This window comes from Macaca nemestrina, chromosome 3, assembly GCF_043159975.1.
Source record: "Macaca nemestrina isolate mMacNem1 chromosome 3, mMacNem.hap1, whole genome shotgun sequence".
NCBI lineage: Eukaryota > Metazoa > Chordata > Mammalia > Primates > Cercopithecidae > Macaca > Macaca nemestrina.
In genome coordinates this window covers 49,744,638-49,759,875 of record NC_092127.1, presented here as the reverse complement: position 1 = coordinate 49,759,875, position 15,238 = coordinate 49,744,638, and the positions used below count along the sequence as shown (strand labels likewise).

The 15,238-nt window shown below is 45.1% G+C and overlaps 1 protein-coding gene across 7 annotated transcripts in view; it reads left to right on the top strand.

The window, feature by feature from the left end:
* LOC105493275 (microsomal glutathione S-transferase 2) overlaps nucleotides 1-15,238 on the top strand; it is a 54,497-nt gene that overhangs the window by 12,013 nt on the left and 27,246 nt on the right. For 6 of the 7 annotated variants that reach the window (XR_011620956.1, XR_011620955.1, XM_011760801.3 and 3 more), the window contains exon 3: nucleotides 14,799-14,869. The exons of the other annotated variant lie outside the window; for it this stretch is intronic. Coding sequence is in view for 4 of the 6 variants with exons in the window: in XM_011760801.3 (XP_011759103.1) it covers nucleotides 14,799-14,869 (71 nt within the window). In the remaining 2 variants the exon portion in view is untranslated. The remainder of the gene's footprint in view (nucleotides 1-14,798; nucleotides 14,870-15,238) is intronic. 7 annotated transcript variants of the gene reach the window in all.

The window sequence follows — 15,238 nt, the reverse complement described above, 5'->3', positions numbered from 1 at the left end:
AAAAAAAAATTAAAAAATTAGCCACGTGTGGGTGCATACCTGTAGTCCTAGCTACTTGGGAGGCTAAGGTGGGAGGACTGGTTGAGCCCAGGAGTTCAAGGCTTCAGTGAGCTTTGATCATGCCACTATACTCCAGCCTGGGCAACAGAGAAAGACTCCAACTCAAAATAAAAGAGAACATCATATATTATGTTAGAAGGTAATCGGTGCTAAAAAAAAGAAAACAAAAAAAGATAGCATTGTAAGAGGGTATGGGATGGGTTCCTGGGGGGTGAGTTGGTGGTTTGTGATGTCCAATAGGGCCATGGATGTAGGTCCTGCTGAGAAGATGGCATTTGTGAACATGTAGAGAAAGAGCTCTTGGGTCAGAGAGAATAGTCAGGGAAAAGCCCTTAACTGGGGATACACCTAGTGGGTTAGTCAGGAGGTCAGGGGGCTGCAGAGGAGGAGCCTGGCAGGGAGTGGGAGGAGGTCAAGTCAGAGAGGTCAGAGATGGCTGCGTCACACTGGGCCTTAAAGGCCACTGTAGGGGACTTTGGTTTTTCTCTGAGTGAAATGGAAAGTCATGACAGGGTTTTAAGCAAAGAGTGACATGATCTTATTTATTTATCTATTTATTTATTTATTTATTTATTTATTTATTTTTTTGAGACGGAGTCTTACTCTGTCGCCCAGGGCTGGAGTGCAGTGGCCGGATCTCAGCTCACTGCAAGCTCCGCCTCCCGGGTTTACGCCATTCTCCTGCCTCAGCCTCCCGAGTAGCTGGGACTACAGGCGCCCACCACCTCGCCCGGCTAGTTTTTTGTATTTTTTTAGTAGAGACGGGGTTTCACTGTGTTAGCCAGGATGGTCTCGATCTCCTGACCTCGTGATCCGCCCGTCTCGGCCTCCCAAAGTGCTGGGATTACAGGCTTGAGCCACCGCGCCCGGCGATCTTATATTTTAAAAGGAGAATTCTGTTTGCTTTGCTGAGAAGAGTCTGTATGGAGGCATTGGTAGAAGCACAAAATTCATTTAGAAAGCTATAGCAAAATTCATTTAGAAAGCTATATAGAGATGATGGTAGCTGTGTTGCAGAATTTTTGCTCCTTAGTTCAGCTAAAACTGGGTTCCTGTCACATGGCCAGGAAAGATTAGGCGTGCTGACACATTGAAGGATGAGTAGAGCAGAATTTATTGGATGTAAAGGAAAAAACAAAAGAAAAAGAAAGTCTCAGCAAAGCGAGAGGGGGTCCTACTCACAGGCCCCTGCCTCGCAGGTTGATTCCAGGTCACCATCCACAAGCTGGAGACCAGGCTCCTCCCCCTGCACAAGGTGTGAACTTCCTGTGGCTCCTCCCCGTTCCCCCAGTGAGCGTGCGGGCTTTATTCAGGAAGAATCAGTCTGGAAAGGGTGGGCGAACAGGGGCACTTCTCCCTCAGGGTGGCGAGTTTCATGCTGGATGAGCAGTCCCGCCTTTCAGCCTTCAGGCTTTTTTAGAGTTGAGGGTGGGGTTTCACCAGGGACCCTTGGCTGTCTCCTGTCTCTGTCAGCTACAGCCAGGGAGATAGCAGTGAAATGATGGCAAGTGGTCAGGTTCTGGATATATTTTGAGGGTAGACTCAATAGAATTTTCTGACATAATGAATGTGAAGTGTGAGAACAGTCAAGAATGGTTCTTGGATTATTGGCCTGAGCATCCATCCCAAAGGATGATGTTGTGATGATCTGAGACAGAGAAGGCTGCAGGAGAAGCGGTTTTGGGGAAGTATTAGGAGGTTCGGTCTTGACGTGTTGTGTTTGAGATGTGGCTTATGCTACCATCAAGGAGAGGCCTTAAGCATTATGATCTACTAAGCTATTTGGATTGTTTATGATTGCATCATAAACTGACAAATACATTGTTGGTTACACCTCCAAGCAGAGAGGCAGCTGGATAAAAAAATCTGCATTTTAAGACAGAGATCTGAGCTGGAAATATAAATTCAGGAGTCATTGGCACAGGAAGATGATTTACAGCCATGAGACTGGATAAAATCACTTAGGGGAGTGTGTGTAGGTGTATTATTCCGTTTTCACGCTGCTGATAAAGACGTACCGGGGCCTGAGCAATTTAAAAAACAAAGAGGTTTAATTATACTTACAGTTCCATGTGGCTGGGGAAGCCTCACAATCATGGAGAAAGGCAAGTCACATCTTACATGGATGGCGGCAGGCAAAAAAAGAGAGCTTGTGCAGGGGAAATGCCTCTTTTAAAAACTATCAGATTTTTTTTTGTTTTGTTTTGAGGTGGAGTTTCACTCTGTCGCTCAGGCTGGAGTACAGTGGCCGCAATCTTGGCTCGCTGCAACCTCCACCTCCCAAGTTCAAGCAATTCTTGTGCCTCAGCCTCCTGAGCACTGGAATTACAGGTGCCTGCCACCATGCCTAGCTCATTTTTTGTACTTTTAGTAGACACAGGGTTTCACCATGTTGACTGGGCTGGTCTCGAATACCTGAACTCAGGTGATCCGACTGTCTTGGCCTCCCAAAGTGTGGTGGGATTACAGGTATGAGCCACCGTATTCGGCCTAAAACCATCAGATCTTGTGAGACATATTCACTGTCAAAAGAATAGCATGGGGCCGGGCGCGGTGGCTCACGCCTGTAATCCCAGCACTTTGGGAGGCCGAGGCGGGTGGATCACAAGGTCAGGAGATCACGGTGAAACCCCGTCTCTACTAAAAATAGAAAAAATTAGCCGGGCGCCGTTGTGGGCGCCTGTAGTCCCAGCTACTCGGGAGGCTGAGGCAGGAGAATGGCGTGAACCCGGGAGGCGGAGCTTGCAGTGAGCCGAGATCGCGCCACTGCACTCCAGCCTGGGCGACAGAGCAAGACTCCGTCTCAAAAAAAAAAAAAAAAAAAAAAAAAAGAATAGCATGGGAAAGACTTGCCCCTATGATTCAATTACTCCTGCCAGGACCCTCCCACAACACATGGGAATTCAAGATGAGACTGGGGTGGGGACACAGCCAAACCATATCAGTAGGTAAAGAAGAAAAGAGGACTGAGCCCTGATGGCATTAGGAGGTCAAGATGATGACAAGGGTCCTGCAGAAAGATCTGAATAAAGGAGATCTTAGGGGTTTTACCCAAACATCAGGTATTAATAATTCTCAACTGGCTGTTAAGAAAGAGGCATTAGAGAGTGATGTGGAAGCTCCATGTGCATGGCTGGGGCTTACGATTGGTCAGGAGGCAGCTTTTTTCTGGAGAACCCCCAAAGTATCTGTAGGTAATCTTTCTGGTACCACTCGGTTTCTCTAGAGACAACTCTTTAAACCTCCTTCAGCAGTTGAAGGAAAGAGGGTTGGAGATAGGATAATAGGCCTGACTTTTGAGAGTGCAGTAGGTAAAGACATTTTCTTTTTTTTTTTTTTTTTTTTTTTGAGACGGAGTCTTGCTCTGTCGCCCAGGCTGGAGTGCAGTGGCCGGATCTCAGCTCACTGCAAGCTCCGCCTCCCGGGTTCACGCCATTCTCCTGCCTCAGCCTCCCAAGTAGCTGGGACTACAGGCGCCCGCCACCTCGCCCGGCTAGTGTTTTGTATTTTTTTTTAGTAGAGACGGGGTTTCACCAGGTTAGCCAGGATGGTCTCGATCTCCTGACCTTGTGATCCGCCCATCTCGGCCTCCCAAAGTGCTGGGATTACAGGCTTGAGCCACCGTGCCCGGCCTAGACAGGAAGGTTTTTCGACTGTGCAGTGTGCAGCATGCAGATTCTGACTGTTTTCAGGACAGAATTTTACCCCCACCCTCTATTGTTCCTGAAGTCCCCAATAGCCTCTGGTTCTGTTTCTCCAGGCAATAAGCCTCCCACCTCCTGTGATGGGGAGCAGGGTGGGGCTCAGGAGTGGGAAGCATAGGTGGAGGGCAGCTAAGCCCTCCTTATTCAGTCTTTCAACCACTCTTATGTTCCAGCCTTTGGCCTCTAAGGTACGTGGGGTGCCCAATTCCTGAGCTTCTTTTGATTCTGGGGTAAGGATGGTCTCAGTCTTCATTGCTTCTTCCTTCAGCAGGCACGTAGGTTTCGGCTTTCTGCACTCTACCAGTCCAGCCACTGTTCCTCCATATGCTGTCTTTCCTGCACAAATTTGCTAATGTCTCTCTTCCACTCTTGAGAGCTTGTTTGGAGGTTCTAGCAGGAGGGCGTAGCTACTCATATACCCTTGACTGAAAACTGGTCGTCCTGTATCGAGGATGGCCGTCCTCTTTGACTGAGCATGCAGCTTTGGGAGGGACACACATGGAGTGGGGAGGGAGGAAGGGAACACCCACCTAGCCAGCCAGATCAGCTGAATCAACCTGGCAATTGATGGGGTGACCGATGTTGCAGCCAGATCACCTTCACTTCCTCTCTCTTATTCTTGTGATCTGCTCTCATTCTCTTTGTTCTTGATTACTTATATCTATTTTTTTTTTCTTTTACCAGCATTTTAGTGAAGCTGCAGAAGTGAGGAGAAATGAATATGGGTTCTATCTGCCATGTTTAGCAGGAAGTCATCACCACATGTTTTTGACATCCTGTGCACACCCATTTTCCCTTGTCAACAAAAAGAGTCAAACGCTATAAAATACTTAAAGAGATTTATGTATGTATTTATTTATTTTTTAGACAGAATCTCACTCTGTCGCTGAGACTGGCATGGAATGGCACAATCTTGGCTCACTGCAACCTCCCCTTCCTGGGTTCAAGCAATTCTTTTGCCTTAGTCTCCCAAGTAGCTGGGACTACAGGCACGTGCCACCACACCCGGCTAATTGTTATATTTTTAGTAGAGACAGGTTTTCACCATGTTGGCCAGGCTGGTCTCAAAGTCCTGACCTCAAGTGATCCACCCTCCTCGGCCTCCCAAAGTGCTGGGATTACACGCATGAGCCACCACACCCAGCCTGAAGAGGTTTATTCTGAGTCAAATATCAGTGATCATAGCCCATGCCACAGCCCTCAGGAGGTCCTGAGAACACGTGCCCAGTTTGGTTGGGGTGCAACTTGGCTTTATACATTTTAGGGAGATATGAAACTTCAATAAAATACATTTAAGAAATACATTGGTTTTGTCCAGAAAAGTGGGACAATGTGAAGTGGGGTGGGGTGGGGGCAGGGGGCTTCCAGCTTAAAGGTAGATTTAAAATTTTTTCTGGTTGACAACTGGTTGAGTTTATCTAAAGACCTGGGATCAGCAGAAGGGAATGTCTGGGTTAAGATAAAGGATTATGGAGACCAAAGTTCTTATTTGCAGAGTAAGCCTTCAGATACTAGGCTTCAGAGAGAATAGCTTGTAAACTGTTTCTTATCAGACTTAAAGTCCGTGTTGCTGTTAATGCTGAAGAGGTATAAGGGGGTATGTCCGACTCTCACTTTCCATCATGACCTGAAACAGCCTCTCAGGTTAAATTTTAAAAGAGCCCCGGCTGGGGAGGAAGTCCATTCAGATGGCTGGGGGGCCTTTGAATTTAATTTTTGGTTTATACCCTATTCGACAGAGAAAGAGTCTCATGCTCAGAGCCTTCAGCAATCAATAGTGTCTAACTAGAATTTTAGTAACTTTTTGTTTTCATTGGGTTTATTTTTATACTTATCCTTTATTTAGAAAGTTATACTCTGTCCGCACTTGTAATAATATAAAATTTGTTTTTTCCTAATTTCAGCAAAAAGAAGCTGATTTGTAGAAAGATAGTGCTACATTAAAAGGCTAAAACTTTGACAGTGTTAGGTTAATGCTTGAAGTTTGGGAGACACTATGCTATTTATAAAAATCATCACAGGAAGAAATTCCAGATCTTCCCACTTTGTCTTTCATGATCTGAAAATTTCTTGTTGGAAACTACTGGGTATCCAGTAGGCTAAGTCCCTGGGCCACTTCTTGGTTCTATTTTTATTCTCATAGTTTCCACAAATTTGACTTTCTTTGAAGTTATTTTGCTCTCCCTCCTCTTCTATATCTGGAATCCTCTTGTCCCAGGAATAAAACTGAACACCACTTCCAAGTATTTCTCTCCAGTTACTATTTATAAAGTAAGTACTGTATACAAACCCAGTTTCCTTGTTAGAAATGTTTTGCTTTGTTGGATTAATCATGGTAGAACAGAGAGTGGTTAAAAAATGACGATCAATAATCAGGACAGATTTGGAGCCAGGAAATACCTTGAGCAACCACACAGCAGTTGTTCCCCTGGTTTCTCACTGAAGAATGATTGGGGATGGCTCCACTCCATACTTCGAATTTCTTTTTGAATTTTCCACAGCCGTAGCCCAATTTTTGCCTTAGATTCTTTTTTTTTTTTTTTTTTTTTTTTGAGACAGAGTCTAGCTCTGTTGCCCAGGCTGGAGTGCAATGGCCGGATCTCAGCTCACTGCAAGCCCCGCCTCCCGGGTTCACGCCATTCTCCTGCCTCAGCCTCCCGAGTAGCTGGGAGTACAGGTGCCCGCCACCTCGCCCGGCTAATTTTTTTTGTATTTTAGTAGAGACGGGGTTTCACCGTGTTAGCCAGGATGGTCTCGATCTCCTGAACTCGTGATCCGCCCGTCTCGGCCTCCCAAAGTGCTGGGATTACAGGCTTGAGCCACCGCGCCCGGCCAATTAGATTCTAAGGTGTAGGATGAATCAGGCCAAACCAGATCAGAGTCATTGCTTGCAAAGCCATTTAGACTTTCTCTGAAGTAGTTAGAGCAGAATTCCCTGGAATAACAGTTCAGTCCAAAGCCTACTTGGTTATCTGTTCTTTTTCCTGGAGGAGGAATGCACTGTCTTTTCTGGCCCTCCTGGACCAGAAGCGCTGGTTTCCCTTTGCCTCTTTGGAAGGACTTATGGCTTAGAGGTCTGGCCTTTTCCCTACTCTTTTCTCCTGCTGATTTTGCCCTCAGCATAGCCAAGAAGCCCAAAGTTATGACTAATTCTATCTTTAGGTGGACCTCGACATCTCATCAGCAGTCACTTCAAGGTTCACTGATCCTAAAGGACTGTTTCTTGTTCGAAGGTCATCTCAGGCTAGGTATCTATTTGTGAGCAGAGCTGATATGGAGTCCAGCCTTTCTGAGTTACTAGCCCTGGGCTCCTTAGAATCTCCACCCACTTCCTCTTCCCTTCCCTTCCTTACAGGAGACGACTTACAGATGACAGTCTCTAGAGTCTTGCTGTCTTTCACAATTTTTTAAAATTGTGAAAATAGTAACTATAATTTCACCAAGGACCGTTCCTTTATGTTATTGCTGAACTTAGAAAATTCTATCTTGTCTAATCTGAGCACCTTGATCCCTTTAGAGGAAAGTCATTTTATAAAATCTAAAAAGTAGATCCAAGTAATAAATCGATCTTCTTGCAATTTAAATACATTTCCTCTGATTCTGCCTTCACTGGAAGGGGAGAATAGCTGCTGACCTCACTCCTTTTCATGTGCTGAAAGACCATTATTAAGCATCTTTCATCTTTTGGATTTTGAGGCTAGGGAGCACTAATTCTTCACCTTTTTTTCTCCAACCATTTAGAAATTTTGGTTCTCTTTAGACAAAAATTTTTAATATTCTTTCTAAACCTGGAGTCTAGATGTGTATCTAGTATAATAATGCTTTCTTTGGTGCTGGTAAAGGCAGAAGAATTGCCTCTTAGTTCTTGCGAATGCACTCCTATTTGCTTAATGCTGAATTATTCAGTTCCTATTCCAAAATTAACCTGCCACAAGGCACAGGTAAGCCTAATCATCGTGGATCTTGGTACCCTTTAGAAATATTAGCCTCTTCTCACTCTACTGTGATTCTGGGTTTTTTTGGGTTTTTTTGTTTTACATTTTATTAACTTTTCAATGTCATTTTGAATTCTGATTCTGAAATTTGGAAATTAAAACGAGTGACCTTAATGCATGTCTAAAAACTATGGAGAAAGGAAAATTTACAAGAATAGTGATTTCTCAGATATTCTGCAACTATAAGATTACATTAATGTGGGCCACTGACTTTTGCAATGAGTGGAAAAAAGTAGAAGAAAAAGAGACAGTAAACATATTACTATTTTCTTACAAGCGTAACCATCATGGACAATAGCAGAAAGCACTAGATGCCCTTATCCCCTCACTTATCATAAAGGGCTAGGGGCTGGGTGCAGTGGCCAATGCCTGTAATCCCAGCACTTTTGGGAGGCCAAGGCGGGTGGATCACTTGAGGTCAGGAGTTCAGGACCAGCCTGGCCAACATGGTGAAACCTCATCTCTATTAAAAAATACAAAAATTAGCTGGGCGTGGTGGCACCTGCCTGTAATCCCAGCTACTCGGGAGGCTGAGGCAGGAGAATCATTTTAACCCAGGAGGCAGAGGTTGCAGTGAGCTGAGATCACGCCACTGCACTCCAGCCTGGGTGACAGAGTGAGACTCCATCTCAAAAAAAAAAAAAAGAAAAAAATAAAAAGGGATCTCCCAAAATGACGGAGTGACTCTGTGTGATGAGCTCCTCAAACTCCATTGTCCTTGCAGATACCAAGCAGCATCTGTCACATAAGCCGGGAGATTCTCCAAGTGATCAGGGGACAAGAAGGAGCTGGGATGCAGAGGAAATGCAAATCTCCCTTCCCTGCATGCTCTTCGTGTTCCCTACAAGCAGCAACACTGAAGGGCAGTGGTGGGACTCATGCCCTCCTGCCACCAGCCACCACCTACCTATTGTGTCCCCACTCAGAGTTACTTGACAAGGAGCAATTTAGACAGTTACACATCTCTATAAAAAGATTAACTCCAGCAACCTCTCATCCCAAGCCTTTTCTGAGCATATTAACCTGTTGCTCTGATCCCAGTCAGTGTAATCATCCAAAAGACCGCCCGGGGCCAAAGTCAGAAGACCAAGGCCAGGTCATCCATTCAGAGTGCAAGCGGCTCATGGCAGTGTGCAGCCCACTGCTTCAGTGAGTCACCTAAACAAGAGGAGAAAGAATCAGGAGCAAACAAAAAACCTGCAAGAAGCAAACCTCCTTTGAATTGCTTTGTCTGTTTTTATTTAGAAAAAGATCTACTATGAGCATGGCATTAGAAATGGCTCATGAGGTTTTCCCTTAGGAGAATGTTTCATATTTTCTGAACAAAGTTGTTGCAAGCAAAGTTGCATATTGTGTTCATTGGACACCGTCAAATAGAAAAATATTCATAAAAAGTTTTAGGCCACAGGTCTCCCAAGTGATGTGCCCACATTGAAGGAATACACTAAGTAATCCACTGGGAGGGTGAGGAAAATATTGGAGCATCTGTTTATACTGATTCTTAAAATCCTATCCTTTAATTAAAAAAAATTTTTTTTGAGACAGAGCCTTGCTCTGTTGCCCAGGCTGGAGTGCAGAGGTGTGATCTTGGCTCACTGCAATCTCCGCCTCCTGGGTTCAAGCGATTCTTCTGCCTCAGCCTCCTGAGTAGCTGGGACTACAGGCACGTGCCACCATGCTCGGCTAATTTTTGTATTTTTAATAGAGTCAAGGTCTCACCATATTGGCCAGGTTGGTCTTGAACTCCTGACGTCAAGTGATCCACCTGCCTCGACCTCCCAAAGTGCTAGGATTACAAGCATGAGCCACTGCTCCTGGCCCTAAATTTTTTTTTTTTTTTTTTTGAGACCGAGTCTCGCTCTGTCGCCCAGGCTGGAGTGCAGTGGCCGGATTTCACCTCACTGCAAGCTCCGCCTCCCGGGTTTACGCCATTCTCCTGCCTCAGCCTCCCGAGTAGTTGGGACTACAGGCGCCTGCCACCTCGCCCGGCTAGTTTTTTGTATTTTTTAGTAGAGACGGGGTTTCACCGTGTTAGCCAGGCTGGTCTCGATCTCCTGACCTCGTGATCCGCCCGTCTCGGCCTCCCAAAGTGCTGGGATTACAGGCTTGAGCCACCGCGCCCGGCCAGCCCTAAATTTTTAAAAAAATTTTTTATGTTTTTATAGAGATGAGGTCTCACTGTGTTGCCCAGGCTGGTCTCAAACTCCTGGCTCAAATGATCCTCCTGCCTCTGCCTCCCAAGGGCCCAGGATTATAGGCATGAACCAGCTTCCTGGCCCTCCATCCTTTAATTTTTATGTTTGTTTTATAATGAATATGATATTCTTTTCCAGTTGAATGTATTAGCTGTGCTAATAGATAAATCCCAGATTTTCCATGGTTTAACACAGTGGAAGTTCATGTCCTGCTCAAGTACGGTCCTGTAAGGGCCTCCTCTGCTACAGGAGGATGTGTGCATATTTTTATGGGGCTGTGCAACTGTTAGGGCTATGCAATCAGAAAAGTTTGGAGAGTAGTGTTGAAGGAACTGCCAGATTTGGAGCTGCCAGGCCACAATTTGATTCTTTTCCCCACCCCCAAATAACATAAACTTTGTAGTATACTTATTGACTGAGACAAGGCCCAAATAGCACTTAGTTTGGGGCCATCCTCACTGCTCCTGGCTACCAGATCCAGGTGGGAATGCACAGTAGTCCTGAGCCCCCAGGGCCCAGGCTCCATGGTATTGGGATGGACAACAAGGGGTCTCAGCAGCTTTAACTACTCAATCTCCACAGTGCCCACTGGACTGTCCCTTAGAGTGACCAACTCTTTCCAGTGCTTCTGGGTCTTACCCAGTTTTAGCACTTAAAGCTCCATGTCCCCCTGAATTCCTCAGTCCCAGACAAATGAAGATCGCTTTCATGGGAAGCTTCCATATCAAAGGAGCATGGGATTGTTCAAAGAGGGCTCTCACCAGGGAATGAGTAGACACAGCCTGTTTTCCCATGGACAGCCTGTTTCTCCAATATGGACATGCAGGAGAGGAGACAGTGGTCATAATCAACTATACCCCCTGTTCTCACAGGCAGGGAAATTGACAGATGCTGCAGGCTGTTTGCTGTTCCATTTGGGAAATTTTCCTGAGGATCCCCTGTAATAAGAGGATAGAATATATCTGCCTTCATGACTTAAAAGAGGCTATACATTATTTTCATGTTGGTTTTCATGTCAGTGAAACTGTAATTAGCCACTGACAGGATTGTCAGGAAGTAATTTTCAGAGTTTGGTCCCCTTGAGTTCAACATGCCTGCTGACAGCTTACTGAGGACGTGTTATTGTGGGCATACCATCCAGGCCTGGAGGGACCCAGAATCAGGCAGAAGGATGCGGTCACATGGCGGAGGGACTGGAGGAGGTGACAATTAGCAGGTAGAATGGGATTCCAGGTATTTCAAGGCCAAGCAATACTTGGTGCTTTCACCAGGCAGGCAGCAGGGAAGACTGTCGGCAACAAACAGGGCACCCAACTGGCGGTCACATAATTATTTTCAATCTCTGAGAGATGATAGGAAGAAATGGGCAAAGTCTTATTTCCGAGGGACTAAGGCTTGAGGCAGGTCAGCAAAAGAGGGACCAGGGTGAAAATACAATGAGCACAGCTGGAACGTGAGGTTGGGGTGAGCTCAGCAGTGACCAGCCACTTGTAGGGGACAAAGGGCCTATTTCTTGAGAAAGAAAGGTGCAGAGATATGGTGCTAAGCTGCTCCAGTACTCCAGGTGTTGCCATCTGTGAGCACAAATGCAGTTGCAATCACATCCTTGCCTAAATCTCAATGACTTCTAGCCACCTGCTGCTCACCCAGGATCCCAGCACCCCCGTTCCGCATCTTCCCAATTCCTTCTGGGAATACAGGGGATGTGCCCAGGAACACAGCTCCCACTGGCAAGCAATTGAAGGGAGGGGCTGTGCCACTGTCCTGCTCCCCAGTCCTCTGTGAGTACAGTACCCTCCCCAGGTTCTGGAGTGCCTTCCACCACCGCCAGGAGCTGCTCTGGGTCTGTGGCAGAGGGAGATTAAGAGTGTGACTCTCCCTGACTTTGTCTCTTCTGTCATCTGAGGCATGGCACCGCTTGTGTCTGGAATCTCACCAAGCTTTTCATGAGGACGATCCGTTAGCGTCTGTTCTGGTCTCTGGTTTCCCATTAGGTGTGAAACTAGTTCCCTAGCTTGTGGGGGCAGCAGGGGGAACTCCAAAACATCCCCTCTATTTTTATTTCCTTTCTCCTTGCTCAAAGGCCTTCTTCCTCTTTCAGATAAGAGACACAAAAGCACACATGCCTATCAACTAATGTGGACAGACACCCAAAGAGCTTCTGCCATCTGCAGTGTGGTTTCTACATAGTTAGGACATTCTTATACAATATTATCTCTTTGTTCCCAGATGCCAAGCCAAGGACACTAGAAAAACCTCTAAGTAATTAGACTTTTATGAAGGCTAACCTGGGCTATTTTTGAAGGTGCTTTTAAAACAATCTTATCACACCTAATTTTGAATAAAAATATGTTGTGGAAAAACTTGATGCTTACATTTGGAATAATTTAAGGTGTATTACAAAACAATAAATGATGGAACAGTTGTGTTATATTTCCAAAAAAGTTCATATAAAATTTCAGTGAGTGTGAAAGGACTAGAGCCTTCCTCTGCTGCTACTCCATTTACCTCGTGGGAAACAGGTCTATGGATTTAGCCAAGGAAAAAGAAACCTGGGAACGCTGTTTATTCTTTGCATAGTTGTAATATAAAGTACGAATTTTATCAAGTATGTTTTCACTGATGCTATCCTCGCCACCCAAAAAGACGTTAATGGAAAGACAACCATCAGAAGCAAAATCATGCCAAGAACGAGAAACAGCAGGAGGAAAAACTTTGTTTACTTCTGTGAGTTCTAGAAAGTTGTAGTTACGGTTTGTGAGATTATCAGTGTTAGGCTTTAGACAAGACATTCCTTGGGTCACTAGTGGCCTTTTGGGTGGTAATGACAACAGTCCAAAAAGGAAGAAGAAAGCAATTTTGCATTCATATTATCCATTTCCAATTTTTTTTTTTTTTGGAGACAGAGTCTCGCTCTGTCACCCAGGCTGGAGTGCTGTGGCCGGATCTCAGCTCACTGCAAGCTCCGCCTCCCAGGTTTACGCCATTCTCCTGCCTCAGCCTCCCGAGTAGGTGGGACTACAGTCGCCCGCCACCTCGCCTAGCTAATTTTTTGTATTTTTTAGTAGAGACGGGGTTTCACCGTGTTAGCCAGGATGGTCTCGATCTCCTGACCTCGTGATCCGCCCGTCTTGGCCTCCCAAAGTGCTGGGATTACAGGCTTGAGCCACCGCGCCCGGCCCCATTTCCAATTTTTTAGGGGACTGATGGTCACCCTCCTGGCTCTTAGAGATGTGTGTGGGTAACCGTGCTGTTGTCTTTGCTGGTGGGGTTAAAATTTTCCATATGTGCTTCAGGACTCTACCTCAGCCACGTCTTTCTGTGAGCACTGAACTTGTTTTTTTTTTTTTTTTTTTTTTTTTTTTTGAGACAGAGTCTCGCTCTGTCGCCCAGGCTGGAGTGCAGTGGCGCAATCTCGGCTCACTGCAAGCTCCGCCTCCCGGGTTCACGCCATTCTCCTGCCTCAGCCTCCTGAGTAGCTGGGACTACAGGCGCCTGCCACCGCGCCCGGCTAATTTTTTGTATTTTTAGTAGAAACGGGGTTTCACCATGGTCTCGATCTCCTGACCTTGTGATCCGCCTGCCTCGGCCTCCCAAAGTGCTGGGATTACAGGCGTGAGCCACCGCGCCCGGCTGAACTTGTTAATTATGCATGTTTCTTACCTAGCTTTAAAAGATGACTGAGTTATTATTGGGGAGTTTTTTCCCATGTAGTTGAGGCATAAGCTGATAAAGTTGAATTGATCTAGACACAATTTTCTGTGGGATTATGGAGAATGAGGGAAGAATTATGCTTCGTAATTATGCTTTTTTTTTTTTTTTTTTTTAAATTCAGAGAAAATAGATCACTTATGGTGACCCAGGCTAAAAGACCTAGGTCTTCAACAACCAGCATCATCTATTTCTAGATCAATTGCCTTGTAATACTAAGTATTCAAGCTTTGAGGCTTACTGAAGGAAAGATATGGGATCATTTACAATCCTGTAGACTATGACCTTCCACCAGGATCTACTCAAGACCTCATCACACATTATGTTAAAGTTCTTTCTGGTGGTGAAATTGTCAGCAAAGAGCTTGGCCAACCTAACCAAGATCACTTGGGAGGTATACCTTAGGAGGGAGGATGAATATAATTCATCTTTTTCCCTTTTGTTAGATGCAGATGAATTAATTATAGTTCCCAGAGAACTATTCCCTTTTGCTTAAATTAGTGTCAGATTTTCCATCCAAGTCTTCTATGAATAGAGGCAATATGACTTGACATTAGGACAGAGCTTTGGAATCTAGAGATGGATGCTGTCTATCTTTGGTTCTCTGCAATGCATGTTGGTCTGGGCTCTCAGGCCTTAGTTTATTCCTCCATAAAATGGGAATGAATATGCTCACTCATTTACTTCAGGAGATTTTTTTTTTTTTTTTTTAAGGGAATTATTTAAAGACCATTTTGTAATGTTCTGGGTAACTCAAGTGGAAGGCAATGGATGTGAGGGAATTTTTAAAATAAGAAATCTCTTGAATATGAATTGAGTAATCTCTTAAGTTCTTCAGATAAGATATGGAGTGATCTTTAGGCTCAGGAGGCCTGTCTTTTGGGAAAGTGCTATGACTCACTTCTACTACTGGCAACTTATATGTAGGAGAATGATTCTTGGCCCTGCTCTGAGGTTTAAACAATGTTTAACCTTGAAAGATTGATTTTAAATGTAAAGGTCACTTAAACTCTTTTGTAAGTTCTTATATTACTTTTGTTAAAATAGGCGAACATTTACCTCTAGATGAAAAATCAATGCTTCAGTGTAAAGTTTTCTCATAAAATAACCTATGTCTTTATTTTTTTCCACAGACAAAACTGTGTGGAGTTTTATCCTATATTCATAATTACATTGTGGATGGCTGGGTGGTATTTCAACCAAGGTAATGTTAAAATACAGTCAACTGTGTTCTAATGATGACTATGGTGCTTAAATGATTAAGGAGCGGATATATGGCCAGGCATGGTGGCTCATACCTATATTCCTAGCACTTTGGGAGGCCCAGGTGGGCGGATCACCTGAGGTCAGGAGTTCAAGACCAGCCTGGCCAACATGGTGAAACCCTGTCTCTACTAAAAATACAAAAATTAGCTGAGCGTAGTGGCGCATGCCTGTAATCCCAGCTACTCGGGAGGCCGAGGCAGGAGAATCACTTGAACCAGGAGGTGGAGGCTGCAGTGAGCTGAGATCGTGCCACTGCACTCCCGCCTGGGTGACAGAGACCATCTCAAAAAAACAAACAAAAAGAGGA